Source organism: Neoarius graeffei, chromosome 10 (assembly GCF_027579695.1).
Source record: "Neoarius graeffei isolate fNeoGra1 chromosome 10, fNeoGra1.pri, whole genome shotgun sequence".
NCBI lineage: Eukaryota > Metazoa > Chordata > Actinopteri > Siluriformes > Ariidae > Neoarius > Neoarius graeffei.
Genome location: NC_083578.1, coordinates 23912935 through 23931681, shown reverse-complemented (window position 1 = coordinate 23931681; position 18747 = coordinate 23912935). Strand labels below are relative to the sequence as shown.

Here is an 18747-nt window from a genome sequence, read left to right as displayed (position 1 = left end):
GATTTGATCAGAGCCTCTGATCATGTTCATTGTGATAAACACTGAGCTTTGCATGCCCAGTTTTCTTTCGTATGTTCATTTTGTAAATAAAACAAGATCTTGGCAGCTACTGAATATTCTAAAATTGTCCCAGTTTGGAATAAAAAGTGCAACAACCCTGGTATCCCTGTCATCAACTGTTCTGTGTGCTGCTCCTCCTCCACCAAAAATGATCGTAGATTTTAGAGGTGGACAAAGTACCCAACAGTCAAAGTACAGATCCCACTGGTCAAATGTGACTCTGATACAAGTGAAAGTTGTCCAGTCAAATTTTTACTCAAGTTAAAGTACTTGCTTTTAAAAATTCTTAAGTATTAAAAGTAAATTTTCTGTCAATGCATCGTTGTATTATTGCCACAACGCTTACAAAACCTAATGCCGTTACCAAAGACAGAAATGTGAATTCACAAAATGAACGCATGCTGTGCCATCATGGTGGTTTAACGTTAAGCTAGCTAGTCAGTGAAGCTCCACCTGACATGCTAGCAAGCTCTTTTCAAACTCGAAATCATATTGGATAGCTAATGTTACTAGAAAAGAAATATTTCTACGTTCAGTTTATTTGGCAAGATTATGCTAAAACATATTTTTGGAAGCACTTCAGATAAGTTGACGTTATTCATGTTCGGATAACTCCGTTTTTACACGCTAACTAACAGTGTCCAAGTTAACTAGCTATGTGTAAATGTTAGCCGTGGAAAAAGCTACGGCAACTTGGCGGGCAAATCCATAGAAAGTCATTTGACTAACCAGACTGCACAGCTATTGCAACGTTATCGCTAGCTCTAAAAGCACAGACAACTTCGTTGCAAGCTTTCTCTTGGAATAAAACGTTTATATACCTCAGTATGCTTCTGCAGGTTGGACGGCGAGTTTTTGTTGGCCGTGATGTGGTTCATTTTTGGTAAACAAAGCAAACATTTAAAATGAAACGAATCTTTAATCCTTGCAGAAAACTGAAACATGGGTGCTAGGTAAAGCCATGAGTGCGTGCATTCCCCAGAAGAACCGCCTCCTTCCATTCTGCCATCAACTGATCGTGTTCAAATAACGCTGCTGAGAAATCACTGAACTTGATTTTATCCAGTCTATGGACGTGACGTGACCCTAGTGATTACTGATCGGCTCTCAGTGTCACCTGCGAAAAAAACCCAATCATGTTTTAGAAAAGAAAAAAACATCCACTTTCAAAGCTGCTTCATAGTAACGAGGACCTTAATAGAAATGTAGTGGAGTGAAAAGTACGATATTTGTCTTTCAAATGTAGTGAAGTAAAAGTCATAAGTTTCCAAAAAAAACAATACTCAAGTAAAGTACAGCTACTCAAAAAGTGTACTTAAGTACAGTACTCAAGTAAACGTCCTTCGTTTCTGTCCACCTCTGATAGATTTAGGCTGGGGCAGCGTGATTCCTGGTTCAGTGAGCCACCATTAACACTTGCTGCAGTTCCCATTTTGACCACTAGGTGCAGTAATAACTCGAGTTAATGGGGCAGTTCATCATTTAGAAAAGTGACCAAATCAATCGAACATCTGTTAATTAGCAAAGTTTTTTCCACATTATTGAACATGCAAAAGAAGTAATTAGTATTTCAATGGAATTTGAAATTAGTGGGTGCTCCACTTGCTTTTATGGATGAGCCACCACTTTGAATATGAATAATTATGAGGAAAGGGGATAACCTTCAATTTAATGACTTAAGTAAGTGTGTCTGTGTGTATATAACTGCACTGCAGATGTGGATGTCGTTGATAGTCGAGCTGAGGGAAGATGATTTTGGCAGTACTGTCACTGTCTTCTCTTCCAACACTGATAAACCCAGCTTCACTAAAGACATCAAGATGCCTGCAATAGAGAAAGGTAATTTCTTTTTGTTTCTCTCTCTCTCTCTCTCTCTCTCTCTCTCTCTCTCTCTCTCTCTCTCTCTCTCTCTCTCTATCTATCTATCTCTGTCTGTCATCAACTGTCAACATCAGTTTTCAATTTTCCACTTAAGCCTAGGTCACAACCGGACGTACGATTTTTTGGCCGTGCGATTTTTGGCGTTTCCCAAATCGCTGCTTTTTTTTTTCGTGGAGAAAGATGCACGTTGGCCGTAAGTTTGTCTTGCAACCTGAAAAAAACGTAAGCGCCCGTAGAGTTTGTTTGACATGACAAAGAACCTCTGCGGCCAGTCTATGGCTCGAAAATCAGCACGTCACACACGCGCCCTCCGTGCGTTTCTTGCGTTTTTTGCACGTAGACTGGCCGTAGGAGCACGTACGGCCGGTTGTGACCGAGGCATTAACTAGACATTCTGGACACACAGTATATATTTTTTTTGTTTCAGTTTGTTCCCAAGGTCTGGCCATTACACAGTGTAAAGGTGAGTTAATGTCAAAACTTGAGCTTTTAATTTTATTTGTTTTGTTTTAATGTATTTTCATGTATTACTATAACTTGGGGATCTATTTTGTTTCCCAGTACCCATTTTGTATCCAGAAATCAACTCCAAAACAGGAATGGTAGAACTACGTGTGGGTGATCTAGGCAAGGATGAAGGTCATGACTTGCGGGCCTGCCAGAGGATGGAGAAAGATGGAGCATGCTTAAGACTAGAATGGGTGTGTATCAAAAAAATCTCTACTGCCGGGGGGGGATGAGAAAAGATATATACAGTTATAGTCAGAAGTTTACATACAGTGGCATGAATGTCACCTTGGATATGAATGTCATGGCAATATTTGGTTCTTTCAGTAATTTCTTTGAACTGTTCTTTTTCTGTGGCAGAATGATTGTACAGCATACATCTTTAATTAAAAAAAACAACAACTAGAATTTGGTGCACAAGTTTTAATTTTCTTTGGGTTTTCTGAAATCAACACGGGGTCAAAAATTTACATCCACTCACTTAGATTATTAATTCAGAGGCGCTGAAACTTTCAAAATTTCTTTAACATTGCCAAGGCTGAGGTCTCTTAACTTCCTGTTAGTGATCATGATTGACTACAGCTGGTAGCTTCTCTGTGCCTTCAGAAAAAGGGTTTGTTTACAGCACTCATTGGATTGACCAATACACAGTAAAATGGGAAAGTCCAAGGAGCTCAGTGCAGAAAGAGGATCACAGATGTACACAACTCCGGAATGTCTCTTGGAGCCATTTCTAAACAACTGCTAATTCCAAGATCAGTTCAAACAATTGTATGCAAGTTATTGTGAAGTGTCGTCACAATAACTTAATAATTGGTTTGGATGGTCAGGAACAACCTGGGAACCACCATGGCACAGCCCTGCCATGAACTGGAAGCTGACGGATCACGGTCTACAGTTCAGATCACCATGGACTAAGAGGCTGCTATCCAAGAAATAACCCCCTGCTCCAAAACTGACACCTTCAAGCTTAACTAAAGTTTGAAGCTGACCACAGAGACAAAGAAAAATCCTTCTGGAGGATAGCTGTATGGTCCTGTTTTGCTGCCAGTGGAACTGGTTCATTGCACAAAGTGGATGGAATAATGAAGGAGGAGGACTACCTCAGAATTCTTCAGCATAAACCATCAGAAACTTGAACATGACTTGGGAAATACAACAGGACGATGAACCCAAACACGCTTCCGAGCTGGTTATGGAGGATAAAGCAGGCTAACATTAAGCAAACAAGTCCTGACTTCAACCCTATTGAAAATATTTGGACCGTGCTTATCAGTCGAGTCCATGCCAAGAAAAAAAAAACATTTATTTGAACTCTGCCAATTCTACCATGAAGAGTCATGAAATGTCCAACCAGAATTCTTCCAGCAGCTTGTTCATGGTAAACAAAAATGTTTGGTCAAGGTGATTCTTGCGAATAGACATTTTACCCAAATATTAGAAAGAAGAAAGCAGACACAATTTTATTCATCACACACTTGTGAAATTCCTCTCTGCGTTTAACCCATCTGAAGCAGTGAACACACACACACCCAGAGCAGTGGGCAGCTATGCTAACAGCACCTGGGGAGCAGTTGGGAGTTTGTTCATGGTAAACAAAAATGTTTGGTCAAGGTGAATCTTGTGAAGAGACATTTTACCCAAATATTAGGTGTGCTGTATGTATATTTTTGACCCTGTGTTGATTTCAGAAAACCCAAAGAAAATTAAAACTTATGCACCAAATACTAGTGTTTTTTTTAATTAAAGATGTATGCTGTACATTCTGGCGCAGAAAAAGAACAGTTCAAAGAAATTACTGAAAGCCCTAATATTGCCATGACATTCATGCTGCTGTATGTAAACTTCTGACCACAACTGTGTGTGTATATGTATGTGATATATATATATATATATATATATATATATATATATATATATATATATCAATTATTTTCACTGATCTGTCATCACCGTGCTCATGTTATCTTGTTTCTTTGAATACAAGAAGGAGAATCCATTGATGATTCCAATGAGCTCTGTCGCCCCCTGTCTCTGCTTTCAGGTATTACGATTTATTTATTTATTTGTTGGTTTGTTCATTCATTCATTTATTTATTCTTATAAATAGTACCTTAAATCCTGACAAAATGGGACCCTTCAATTTGGGAACCCACAAGTATTTATTCATATATTGCTCTGTAAGGTCTGTCTTGAATCAAGGGTCTGAAATAAAACATTCTCTCCACCTGCCACAGTGGCAGTGTGAAATTTTACCTCATCTCATTATCTGTAGCCGCTTTATCCTGTCCTACAGGGTCGCAGGCAAGCTGGAGCCTATCCCAGCTGACTACGGGCGAAAGGCGGGGTACACCCTGGACAAGTCGCCAGGTCATCACAGGGCTGACACATAGACACAGACAACCATTCACACTCACATTCACACCTACGGTCAATTTAGAGTCACCAGTTAACCTAACCTGCATGTCTTTGGACTGTGGGGGAAACCGGAGCACCCGGAGGAAACCCACGCGGACATGGGGAGAACATGCAAACTCCACACAGAAAGGCCCTCGCTGGCCACGGGGCTCGAACCCAGGACCTTCTTGCTGTGAGGCGACAGCGCTAACCACTACACCACCGTGCCGCAATTTACCTGTGAAATTTAATTTTGAAATCCACACGGAATGTGTTACAATAAATAAAGTACTTATTGAATCATTTTAGATAAGTCTTAAGCAGTATTCAATTTGTCTGTTTTCACTGAAATATATATATATATATATATATATATATATATATATATATATATATATAATGTGTGTGTGTGTGTATGTGTGTGTATAGTGTATGTTATTTACCAGCTGGGAGGTCCGTATCGTGAAATACCGTGACCGAGGTGTTGAGTATTCAAGGCCGAGGTCACGGTATTTCACGATACGGACCGACCGTAAGCTGGTAAATAATATATTTATTGTTTTCTTTACCAAATTCTACCAGAAAACGAGAGCGCCCGAAAGGGAAAACCGAGCCGAGCCACCATTTTGAATCCTCATTCACGGCTGTAATGCAAATGGCTTCCTCCTCGGTATACAAGTGCACTTCCATGGCAGGGAAAAAAAACTACATTTTGCCGCCTATGTAGTCCCCTATTTATACAAAATTGAGTCATTCAGGATTCAGCCATGTTTTTGCTCGGCGTTAGCAACAGTTAGAGGTTTTTAGCTTTCTCCTCAAATGTTTTCTTTTATCTCGTCTTCCTCAGGGTAGTAAAACTCGCTTTCGCTGTGAACACTGTTGTTATCGCTATCCATGATGTAAAATTAATGCTATTTTGAATCCTCGTTAGCCCTGTGATGACCTGGCGACTTGTCCAGGGTGTACCCCGCCTTTCGCCCGTAGTCAGCTGGGATAGGCTCCAGCTTGCCTGCGACCCTGTAGAACAGGATAAAGCGGCTAGAGATAATGAGAATGAATCCTCATTCACGGCTGTAATGCAAATGGCTTCCTCCTCGGTAAACAAGTGCACTTCCATGGCAGGAAAAAAACTACGTTTTGCCGCCTATGTAGTTCCCTATTTATACAAATAGGGGTCATTCAGGATTCAGCCATGTTTTTGCTCGGCGTTAGCAAGTTAGAGGTTTTTAGCTTTCTCCTGAAATGTTTTCTTTTATTTCTTCTTCCTCAGGGTAGTAAAACTCGCTTTCACTGTGAACACTGTCGTTATTACTATCCATGATGTAAAATTAATGCTATTCTCCTGAGAAATGCTGGCAAAAATTTATAAGATTTTTGATAATCTTCTTATAAATAAATCTTATTAAAAAAAAAGATAAATGTTGACAAAAAAATGCTACTATGTTTGTTGTTGTTGCGAACGAACAAGTCGCCAGAAGTCCGTAACCGGGGTCCGTATCGTAGGATACAGACCCGCTCGCCAGCCAATCAGAGCGCAGGATTTGGACCGCAAAAAAAATGTCATGTTATTTCTTTAAAAATATATGTTTTCCCTTTTATCTATATCTTCATCTTATACAGAGTGGTTGGGGAGGGTTGACTGCGTATTGTCATTTCATGCTATCTGGCTGACACTAAGGCTACATCCACACGACAACGGCAACGAGATTTTTTTTTTTTAATTTCGCGTCCACATGGGCAACGGGTCAGTAAAATATCAGGTTCATATGGCAACGCAACGCTTGCTGAAAATGATGCAATACACATGCCACACCTCTACGTGCACTGTAAGACGGTCCCATCGGAGACACCAGAACAATAGAAGAAGTAGACGCATGCGCATAAACCCCTTCTTCTGTAGCATCAGCCACAAAGTTTTGATTAATAATCAGTAGCGTAAAACGAAAGACGCAGAAAGAGGAATGAATGGGGGTAGATGGAGAGAGAGAGGAATGAATGGGGGTAGATGGAGAGAGAGAGGAATGAATGGGGGTAGATGGAAGCCGGTACGCCAACATTCTGATATCCTCCAGAATTCTTTAATGGTCCGGAATAAATTGAATGCTACACGTTGATGGATTACTTTGTTCTTCTATGCCCTTTTTGAGGAATGTATTGTTGGACTTAAACCAACATCTGAAGAGGTGAGATCGTTCCTTTTTTTTTTTTTCCTATTTTTGCTGGCGGGATTGTTTTTGTTTTTGGAAAGCGCACGGGCGGTGCACGGTTTGGTTATACTCAGTACTTCCACAGTGAAGTACTGAGTATAACCAAACCAGACTAAAGACTCTGCCCTAAGGGCTATTCTCTCTCTCTCTCTCTCTCTCTCTCTCTCTCTCTCTCTCTCTCTCTCACTTTGCACCATTACACAATAAATATTCACAGTGAAAATATTTTGTAAGCGCGTTTCATGAACCAAGTTATAGGATTTGTTGACAACTCGCATCGAGTTCGTTACACTTCTACCCGGCGTGAAGCACTGACAGTCATGTGATTGTGACATCATCGTAAACAAATCCGTTCTACTCATCCAGACGACTTCGCAACGGGGCCGTTGCCAGATTTTTCCACTCTGGAACCCGTTCTCAAAAGATTTAGTTTTGGGGCACCCAAAACGCCGGTGCCGTGTGGACGCCAGGCCGAAACGATAAACAATTTTATCGGATTCACCTGAATCCGTTGCCGTGTGGACAGGGCCTAAATCTAAATACTGAAGGGACTGTCGTAAAATGGTGCAAAATTTGCAACCAGTGACAAAGGCTTTGGGATGCATATTGACATTTGTGACATCAAATAAATGATTTAAAACGTGAGCAAAGATTCTGTCATAAAATATGTATGGTATGGTACAGGAATGTAAAACATTTTATGTACTTACCTTTGCCAACGTTTTACTTGGTGGTGGATCAGGTATTAGCCCCTATCGTATAGTACTGTGTAAGTCTTTAAAGAAATTGTGCGCATGTGAACCAGACAGCCTCAGTGATGTTTTACTTTTTGATGACACACGACCATTGCAAAAGACGTAAAACGAATACTCAGTGGCTGGCACAGAATCTGAACTAGAGAATAAGAATGCTGAGTCAGTTGTTGAAAATAAATATAATTTAGTATGTCTTTTGTTTTTTTGACCTTGTATGTTTCGTCAGATTTGGTGGGTGGATGGACCTCGCAAGACATTTTGCCCATTTTTTAATAAAACAGGTATGGCAAACAGTTCCAGGGCTGTGTGACTATTTAGTAATTATGGCTGGATAAAACTGAAAAGCTTGATCTTTTGAGTTTGAACAGGAAAAAAAAAAGTTTCCCTCTTTTACTTTACTTCTCTCAGCTCTCTCTGTCTCGAATGTATCTGTGTCTGTGTTGGAGTCTTTGACTCGAGATGGAGCAATGGCTCGAAACAGCACTGCTCTTGTTTGGAACGTCACCGCTCCCTGCAGACTGGAGGCTGAAATTCATCTCTGCAAGAAAACTTCAGGCTCCAGCAAAGACTGCCATGTAACCGATGACTTACAGAACAGCAGGCATCATGTACGCAGCCACCAACATCGAAAATGGAACTTGATTAACGAGCAGCACTGGGTAGGATATATGTTAAAATCGTCACTAATTAATTTCAACATTTTATAAAAGAAAAGCTGTGTGCAGAACTACGTTCCTTGGCTTTTAATAGAAATTTTGCCTTCGATAAATTTTTGTCTTTCATGTTGTTTTAAAAAAATATTCATTTCCAAATTCGTAATTGCTATACGTTTTTTTAATGTACGTACCTATTTTTGCACAGTACTGTGCAGAGACCCTGAGTTGATAGTTGGCCTAATAACGGCCATTACAAAGAAAAATAATAATTTTAATACATTTTAAGTAAAATCTGCATTGATCAAGCCCATGATCACTCTTTTTATTTCTGTGGAAAGCAATTACAAGGCGAGTTTGTTCACGTGGACCGTCACCCTTCACTCTGTGTGCAGGTACATAATGTTGCTGTTTTTCACGCATGGGATGTAAAGTGTCCTTTAATCATGCTTCCATACTGCTACAAAAGCATTTCTTTCCTTTCTCTAGGTCAAGGTTAAGGGAATCGAAGGCCATTTTGACCTTGTCTGCCCTTTTGAAAGTAAGGACGCCGCCCTGTTTTTCATTTTGAACATTGCGTAACTACGAGTCCAAATCAGACACTATGTTCAGACTGCAACCTGAAACGACCCATATCCGATTTGTTGTGAAATCCGATTTTTTTGTTAGGCCGTTCACATTACCAATTATATGAGACTTGTGTGCGATCTCCAATATGAACGGAAAACGACCCAAAAGTGTCCCGCATGTGCAAATTGACACGTAATAAGCACATCTACGTAATACGTAAACAAAAAAAAAAAGCGCACTCTTCAAGTTTGCAAGTAAAGCATGGAGATGAGGCGAGACCTGGCGATGTGGTTTTTGTGGTGGCAGTGGAACTCACACAATAATCTGATTAATGTGGGCAGCAGACTAATGAGACCGAAGGTGTCAAATTACTGGAAATTTCCAGAACAATCTTATAATCTTGTAATACAGGATGGTTTAACATCCAGGTCCCTACCAAATCCACCATTAGCTTCAGTGCTTAATTTGTAAAGTGGGAGGTCCCGGAGCGCAGAGGATGAGTGGCTCCGGTGCGAAAAAAAAAGAAGAGGGGGGGCACTTCTGGGCATGTATGGAGCACTTGCATGTGACGTCACAGCCGATCCAGATTGTGACAGACGCCATCTTGTCGGTCAAACGCCATATTCCGCCTTCTACTTCTGCTTTTACTTCTACCTTTTCTTCTGGAAAACCCTACTATATACAATTCTACTACAACGGCTGCGGCTACAAGCTCTCCCTACCTGTGCACGTTTTTTATGTTTTTTGCGTGTATTTTTGCGTGTTGTTCGTCTGTACCGGACTTCAATATCCACTACAACCGTATGGACTTACTGGACATTGGTTTCCAGCAGAAAATGACGGTTTGTAGCGATTTCCATCGCATGCACAACATTCCGGACGAGAAAAAAAAAAAAACATTCCGGACGAGATAGCGAGACCAGCGGGGTCTCCGTGGATTGTTATCGGAAGCAAAGCGAAGGAGGCGGTGCCGGGAGCGGAAGCAAAAGCGAGGCTGCAGAGCCGGCCTGTTGACTAAGCTCAGAAAACAGCCACTCAAATCTCCACTGCTAAGCCTTTACCTCTCCAACGCCAGATCCATGTAAACAAGACGGACGATTTGGAATTACCTTATTCTATTCTATAATCGGCTGGTCAGTGCTATACTCAATACTTAAGTGACTTACCCATCCAATGAGGATTCTTGTTTACAAGATGCCACATCTGAGTCGCTGACAAATCCTGAATTTCTGTAAAGATAACTGTCCAGAGATTTATAAGCACGCAGTGCTTCACCACTGAACAGCGAGGGAAAGTTAATGAGGTAATTATACACGTCTGGGTATTCCGCTGACAGTTCAAAATCCGGTCGTGAAAACTCCGTCCGGTAAGCCATAAGGGTCACAAATCTGTAGATCGTTTATTTTAGACATATATCTAGTTATCTGTTCATTAGAAAAATGAGCCGTGTAGTCCGTCGGTTGAAATTGATCCATTCTGTACACGAGTGCAGCAGTATTCAGCGGTGTTTTTGACCGACAAGATGGCGGTTGTGTACTTTCCGGTCACGTGACTGCAAGATCTCTATTGTAATAACACTGCAAATTAAGTTCATCAGCGAAAAACCCCGCTCACACTCTGCACTTGAGATAGGGACAGTGTTGATCGCGACCAAGAGACCCTTCAGTTCATCTGGGATGAATTCTCCATTACTTTCCCTGAATTCCCTGAATGCCCTGATGACATGTCGTGGGTCATTGATGCAAAACTGCTGGCAGAGCGCTTCCACTTCTTTTTCCCCGAACAGCGCGTCTTCCTCCCGCGGCCACGGAAGTGTGCACCCTCCTTTTCCGTAATATACAAACAGATATTTTGTGGCTGTCGTTTCATGAGAGAAATCACCAACAAGACAGATATCAAAATCAGACATTAACACTAAATAAACTTGCATTTATTTATTTAATTATTTGGGTTTTTAAAAATTTTGTTACATAGTGAAGAGAGGTGGCGGATCGCCGGATCCAGTGTAAATAGCTGCCGGAGCCAACGTGCGAGGTTCCGGAGCGCGCTCCGGCTTGCTCCCCCTCAAATTAAGCCCTGATTAGCTTGATCAATTGTATGAAAGTCTATTTAAATTCTGAAAACCGTACAAATGTTGTTGTTTTCCACCAAAGAGGCGGGATTAGCCAACGCAGAATAGTGACGTTTGTCTCTTGTTGATGACGTGTAGGTCGCATGAATGCGACCTGTCCGGTCAGACTGCAGTCGCATGTGAAAATAACGGATATGCATCGGAATTAGGACCACATATCCAAGCGGCCTGGGTCGCATGTGAAAAAAAAAAATTGGATCTGTGTCGTTCAGATTGTCAATAACAAATCGGATACAGGTCGCATATGGGCAAAAAAATCGGATATGGGTCGTTTCAGGGTGCAGTCTGAACGTAGTCAGAAAAAGTTAGGAAGGGATGTCGAAATTGAAATTAAAACCGAAAACAATGATTTGTAAATAATCTTTGACCTGTATTGCACTCAGAACATTCCAACAGCACGTTATTTGATGTTTCACTTCATGAATTTTGTCGTTGTTTTTCTAAATAGCCACACATTGATTTTGATTCTTGCAGCACTTTAAAAAACTTGGGACGGTAAACATTATAAACCACTTTATAATGTTGACATTACTTCTCACAACAATTAGATATTTAGGGACTGAAGACACCAAGTGATGAAGCGTTTCAGGTGTTGTTTTGTCCCATTCTTCCTGCAAACGGGTCTTGAGGTGGACTTATAAGCGCAAATAAATTGCAAGTAGGGGAGAGCGGGGTAAGATGAGCCACTTTTTACATTTTTCATCATAACTACATGTTAAAGCCATTTTTGCTTCCAGTCTACACACCATACCAAATTTCAAAGTGTACTGTTACTATCTGAGCAAAAAATAATTGATAAGCTCTTATGGTTAGAGTGATATTACCTCTTGAAAAAAAAATGTCAAGTGGCTCAACTTACCCCATGCACGGGGTAAGATGAGCCACTGTCTGGGGTAAATTGAGCCAACACAAAACATGTTAGGTTAACAAAGTAAAAAACTTTTATTATTAGAAATGCAATCAGTGAATCAAGTCAAGTCAATCAAGTGGGGGATAGGGCCGTTGCATAGAGAAGGGGAGATGAAGAGAGAGGTGATAGAACGAGATGGGATAGGGAGGGATAGATAGATGGATAGAGAGAGAGATATGCGTAGATAGATAGAAAGAGGGATGGTTAGAGAGGGAATGAGAGATGTACTATATTATAGAAATTACTAAAACAGTAGAACAGTGCCAAAAAATCTTATTTCTTTCAGTAGGTTAAAACATGCAGCAATCATTCCATCCATAATAATTTCATCATTATTCAATGTTCCAAGCGTTCAAATTGCAAGGGAACACCATTTGCCTCTCCCTCCGTGCTGTCCCCCCAACAGTAAAGGGGCAGGGCAATTTTTTCACAATATCCTGTCTTGACAGGACAGCCTCATCTTTCTCTTTGAAGACAAAGGTTGGCTTTCTTGCAGAGCCATGGCATGACCGGCTTCTTTTGAGAAATCTTGCCTCTATTTCGAAGACATCCAATTTGATTATCTGGCCAATGAAGAAATGCACTTTCTTCTTCCCTGTGAATTTTGCCACAACATAATCCCCCACATCTAACAACTGGTCTTCCTCATCTGATGTCATATATATATATATATATATATATATATATATATATATATATATATATATATATGTCATATATGACCAGTAAATGTGAAAACTTAAGTGTCATCCATATTGGGTAAGCTCAGCCACCAATGGGGTAAGTTGAGCCAGTGGCTCAACTTGCCCCACATCTAATGGCTCATCTTACCCCGTGGCCACCATTTTGTAGAAAAATGCTAATAAAGGGGATTAGGCTAATCAAAATTATTTTTATTAGCATTCATATCATAGCTTAGAAAGCCACTAACTTAACCCTAATGTGTCTAAATATTATTCTACTTTTGTCTTCTCTAAATCATCTTCACTGTGGACAAACATGGAATTGACTTAGAAAGCACAAAAACACATTTTTATAAATATCTCCCTCACCTAGTTTGACATGTGGTGCTCCTCTCCACAAGTGTAAGTAAATGGTCCCGGCCCCCTTTGAATGTGGTCACATGGTCACATTTGTGTACTGTTTCTTAGAAACAGGGGGTGGCTCATCTTACCCCCTGGCTCATCTTACCCCGCTCTCCCCTACTCTGAATTGGACAGTGTATAACTTTGTGCACATGTGACTGGTGTGAACTGTAGGCTTACTGGATGCACAAAGAAAGCATCAACTAAAAGTGTCTTATATATACTCTGTCTGTCTCTCTGTCTCTCTGTCTCAAGTTACCAGAACTCATTGGAGTTTGTTTCTGTTGGTATCTGTACTTGTCATGTGTCTGGCAGTCTTGGGAGCCTGTGTTCTCCAGGGATTAGTCAAAGGTGAGCACGTAGATACTCGTGCATAAATACAAATTCACGGAGTATTTGTCTGAAGGAAGCATTAAAATGTGCATCATTAGCAGGTTGGATATTCAAGTGGCTGAAAATGGACAGCATCAGCAGTGAGTGCTTTGTCTATATTAGCGCATCACGTTTTCCCGTGTATTCAAATCCATGAGAAATGTCTCATTCCTTCTTTCTTCTTCCCTCTCTCTCTCTAGGTAGAGTAGGAGGTGGTCAGGTGGTGCTGCTGTACCCTCCAGATGCAGACAGCGCTATCGCAGAGCTGGCGTGTCACCTCGGTTCGGCTCTCTCCTTGCTGGGATTCGGCGTCTCTTTGGAGTTGTGGAGCCGCAAGGAGCTGAATGCACTCGGCCCCGTACCCTGGTTGCACTCACGTCTTCATCGTATGCAGTGCCATGGCGGCAAAGTGGTGCTCGTGCTCACCCCTGCCGCTTGGGCACGAGCAGAGGAGTGGTGTCGAAGCAGCGGAGAGAAGCCTGAGCGGCAGGGGAACTACTCGGATGTTTTCAGTGCCTCGCTCAGCTGCATTCTTGCTGATTACCTACAGGGCCGTGCCGGTGAACGCTTCGCCCTAGTGCAGTTTGAAACGCAGCCAGCCGAACCCCCGAACGAAAGGGGATCCATGCCTGAGCTTTTTCGTGGGCTTCCTCTTTTCAGCCTGCCCTCTCAGAGTCTGGGATTTCTAACTGAGATCACTCATGGGGCTCACAAAGGGCAAAAAGAAAACGAGAGAGCTGAGAGCAGAAGAACAAGGGCCGGTGTTTTGAGAGCAGGAGCACGAATTTTAGCAGGAAAATTGCGAGAGCTAACAGGGGGAGCAGGATCCAAGTTAGCGGGGGTTTCTCAGGATTGCATGGGGTTGGAGAAGGACGATTCGTGGGTCACTATACCTCTGACACTGGGGCACTTGTCCCCACCTGCTAGTCCTGAGTTACACAGTGAGAACAGCACTGTCGATTGAATTCCGGTAAATGAGTCAAAGTTTCACAGAGGTGCACAAGAGAACGGGTGATGTTGTTTTGTCTTAACCCTGACGCTCAGTTTTTAACTAAGCAAGTAAATGTCCCGCTGAGCTAGGCCATGATTTGGCTCGTCAGCATTGCTGTCTCACAGCTCCAGGGTCCTGGCTTCGATCCTATGTTTGTGTGGGTTTCCTCTGGGTTTTCCAGCTACCTCCTTGCGTCTTGGCTACACTGGAATGCCCCTAGATGTGAATGAGTGTGTGAATGTGTGTGTCCTGTGATGAATCCAGAGTGAATTCTCCTGCCTTGTGCCCAGTGTCACTGGAATAGCTTCCGGATCCACAGGATAAAGTGATCACTGAAAATGAATGAATGAAAAGAAACAATATTTATTAGATTCAATTCAGTTAAAAGGTGAAATAAAATTTTACTTGCCATTTGTACACTGTAGCTCCTGGCTGGCACTAATGCCCCCTTTCAGCCAGTTCTGGGCTGGTGCTCGTGCTGGTTTGGAGCTGGTTCAACTTGTGAAGAACCGGTTTCCTTTTCCACGGGCGAGAGAGCCACGTCATTCTGTCACTGTATGAGTACGAGGGTAAGTCAAAAAGTTCTCAGACAAATTGGAAAAAAAAAAATCTTTATTTATGAAAATAACAAAGCTATTTCTCTACATATCGTCCATTTAAGTCGAAACACTTCTGCAAGCGGTGTTTCCATCGGAGAATTCCTTCTTTGTAGAATTCCGGGGGATGTCTTTCACACCTTTTGAAATTATAACATCTGTCTTCGAACTTTTTGACTTACCCTCGTAAAGTGCTCAGCGTAAATGAGTCCACCCCCTTTGAAAAGGAACATTTTAAACAATATCTCAGTGAACACAAACAGTTTCCAAAATGTTGACAAGACAAAGTTTAATATAACATCTGTTTAACTTATAACGTGAAAGTAAGGTTAATAATATAACTTAGGCTACGTTCACACTGCAGGCTGAAGTGACTCAAATCCGATCTTTTCGCCCGTATGTGACCTGTATCCGATCTTTTATTGACAATATGAACGACACAGATCCGATTTTTTCAAATCCGACCCAGGCCGTTTGGATATGTGGTGCTAATTCCGATTCCTATCCGCTCTTTTCATATGCGACTTCAGTCTGAACCGCCAGGTCGCATTCATCCGACTTACACGTCATCAACAAGCCACAAACGTCACTATTCTGCGCTGAAGTAGGTGGCGGGTCTCTCAAAAAAAGTTACAACAACATGGCGCATGACCACGGGCGCAGATAGAGGGTGGGACTCGTCCCACCCAGATTTCAATTCACCTCATTCGGTCCCCCCCACTTATAGGGAGGAAAAAACGTCTATGCTGTCTTTCTTTGCATAAGGCAAACCTCACGGAAAAATCAAAAGACTAATTACCATTCGGTTTATTGAGGTGCACGGCAGTGTATACATAGTTGCAACAACTCACATAAAACAAAACAAAGACTGATATTCGGTTGGTTGAGCTGCGCAGACTGCACAGGTTGCGAGCTCGAGCTTGGTTGCTATGGTTACTAACAACAAGTTTGACAGGCATATCGGGGTTGGGGTTGGTTTGCTGGCAGCTTTGTCCCCCCCAGTTTTTTGTCCCTCCCAGTTCAAAAAACGTATCTGCGCCCCTGCGCATGACATCAATGCGAGGGACGCTTCGGGCTGTGAAGGTTCTGAATCTTCTCAATGGAAGGACGCAGAGGTTAGGGAGCTGATTTCCATTTGGGGGATGCAGCTATTCAAGCTAGATTGGATGGGTCATACCGCAACCGGGCGGTTTTACTTCCGTAAACACTGGCCATGCTCACTGCGTGTGACGTCGTCGTATCCTGCAATGCGCATGCGGAACACTTTTAGGTCGCTTTTCGTTCATACTGAGGATCACATACAAGTCGCATATATTTGTTAATGTGAACGACCTCACAAAAAAATCGGAATTGAGCATTAAGCCTTGCAGTGTGAACGTAGCATTAGATTACACATTTTTCAGTTTTACTCAAATTAGGGTGGTGCAAAAATGAGTGCACCCCACACCAAAAACTACTACATCTAGTACTTTGTATGGCCTCCATGATTTTTAATAACAGCACCAAGTCTTCTAGGCATGGAATGAACAAGTTGGCGACATTTTGCAACATCAATCTTTTTCCATTCTTCAACAATGACCTCTTTTAGTGACTGGATGCTGGATGGAGAGTGATGCTCAACTTGTCTCTTCAGAATTCCCCATAGGTGTTCGATTGGGTTCAGATCAGGAGACGTACTTGGCCACTGAATCACTTTCACCCTGTTCTTCTTCAGAAATCCAACAGTGGCCTTAGATGTGCGTTTAGCCATGTTGGAAAAAGTGCACGACGACCAAGGGCACGGAGTGATGGTAGCATCTTCTCTTTCAGTATAGAGCAATACATCTGTGAATTCATGATGCCATCAATGAAATGCAGCTCCCCGACACCAGCAGCACTCATGCAGCCCCACATAAGGACACTGCCACCATCATGTTTCACTGTAGGCACCAGGCATTTTTCTTTGTATTCCTCACCTTTGCGATGCCATACAGTTTTGAAGCCATCAGTTCCAAAAACATTTATCTTGGTCTCATCACTCCAGAGTATAGAGTCCCAGTAGTCTTCATCTTTGTCAGCATGGGCCCTGGCAAACTCTAGGCAGGCTTTTTTGTGCCTGGGCTTTAGCAGAGGCTTCTTTTGTGGACGGCATCCATGCATGCCATTCCTCTGCAGTGTACGCCGTATTGTGTCACGGGAAATAGTCACCCCAGTTTGGCTTTCTACTTCTTTAGATAACTGCAGTGAACTTGCATGCCGATTTTCTTCAACCCTTCTCATCAGAAGACGCTCCTGTCGAGGCGTTAACTTCCGTGCACGACCTGGACGTCTCTGTGAGATGGTTGCGGTTCCATCTTTCTTAAATTTTTGTACCACTTTTGCTACAGTATTCTGACTGATAACTAAAGCTTTGCTGATCTTCTTGTAGCCTTCAGCTTTGTGGTGTAAAGAAATTATTTTCTTTGGAGAATTCTGAAGAGACAAGTTGAGCATCACTCTCCATCCAGCATCCAGTCACTAAAAGAGGTCATTGTTGAAGAATGGAAAAAGATTGATGTTGCAAAATGTCGCCAACTTGTTCATTCCATGCCTAGAAGACTTGGTGCTGTCATTAAAAATCATGGAGGCCATACAAAGTACTAGATGTAGTAGTTTTTGTTGTGGGGTGTACTCATTTTTGCACCACCCTAATTTGAGTAAAACTGAAAAACGTGTAATCCAAGTTATATTATTAACCTTACTTTCACGTTATAAGTTAAACAGATGTTATATTAAACTTTGTCTTGTCAACATTTTGGAAATTGTTTGTGTTCATTGAGATATTGTTTAAAATGTTACTTTTCAAAGGGGGTGGACTCATTTACACTGAGCACTGTATATGTCTCCACTTTCCCAGCCGCTAGCTCCCGCTAGTGTCGTTAGCCCACCACGGTAGCACCTTCTAGCACCAAGCACAACAACAATGACTGATGACATGGTCTCTTTTTCTTCTTCCTCTGTGGATTAGTCAGTCTAGATGGTACACTAGCTATGTTTTGGGTTTTTTTTTGTTTTTTTTAATGGCAGTCACAAAGTTTTCACTGGTCTTATTGGTTAGAATAATCTCGCCCCTTGACATCAGCGGTTCTTGGTTCTAGCCCAGCAAAGGGTTGGTGCCGCTCTGGAACCAGTTTACCTGGCCAAGAGCCAGTTCTTTGGATATCAAAACACACAGAACTGATTCCAGATGAGGCATCAGCTGTGAACCAGCCTTGGAACCACTTTGGTTGAAAAGGGGTATAACAGGAGTTCTTCAGCAATGTAGCGTTCACCATCAACCTTTTCCAGATTTTACAAGTCGAATGTCACTACATGCAGAAGAAGTGGTTTATTTTAAATCTATCCAAACTGAAACTAGACATGCAATGGGCAGTTTTCTTTCGTTTTTGGGTAGAAGATCAAAATTGATATATATTTTCCTCAGTATTTCTACAGGCTATTGTTTATGTATGGGTTATACCATGTGTGTGTGTGTGTACTGTATATACTGTATATAGAGTGTTCATAAAATAATTTTAACAATTTCTTGAAATAAAAATACAATTGTAATTAATATTCCTATAAAATCACACAGGTACTTTGGGTCATCAGCAGTGAACAGAACGTGAGCGTGA

The 18747-nt window shown here is 41.8% G+C and overlaps 1 protein-coding gene across 4 annotated transcripts in view; it reads left to right on the top strand.

The window, feature by feature from the left end:
- wu:fl23c11 (interleukin-17 receptor C) overlaps positions 1-15341 on the top strand; it is a 62295-nt gene extending 46954 nt beyond the window's left edge. For 2 of the 4 annotated variants that reach the window (XM_060931584.1, XM_060931585.1), the window contains exons 6-16: positions 1776-1899; positions 2369-2404; positions 2503-2642; positions 4436-4492; positions 8034-8088; positions 8216-8466; positions 8802-8855; positions 8950-9001; positions 13412-13507; positions 13588-13629; positions 13729-15341. In XM_060931584.1, coding sequence (XP_060787567.1) covers positions 1776-1899; positions 2369-2404; positions 2503-2642; positions 4436-4492; positions 8034-8088; positions 8216-8466; positions 8802-8855; positions 8950-9001; positions 13412-13507; positions 13588-13629; positions 13729-14492 — 1671 coding nt within the window. In that variant the 3' untranslated portion in view covers positions 14493-15341. The remainder of the gene's footprint in view (positions 1-1775; positions 1900-2368; positions 2405-2502; positions 2643-4435; positions 4493-8033; positions 8089-8215; positions 8467-8801; positions 8856-8949; positions 9002-13411; positions 13508-13587; positions 13630-13728) is intronic. The other 2 variants (XM_060931587.1, XM_060931586.1) reach the window with 2 other exon arrangements.
- The last annotated feature ends 3406 nt before the right edge of the window (positions 15342-18747 follow it).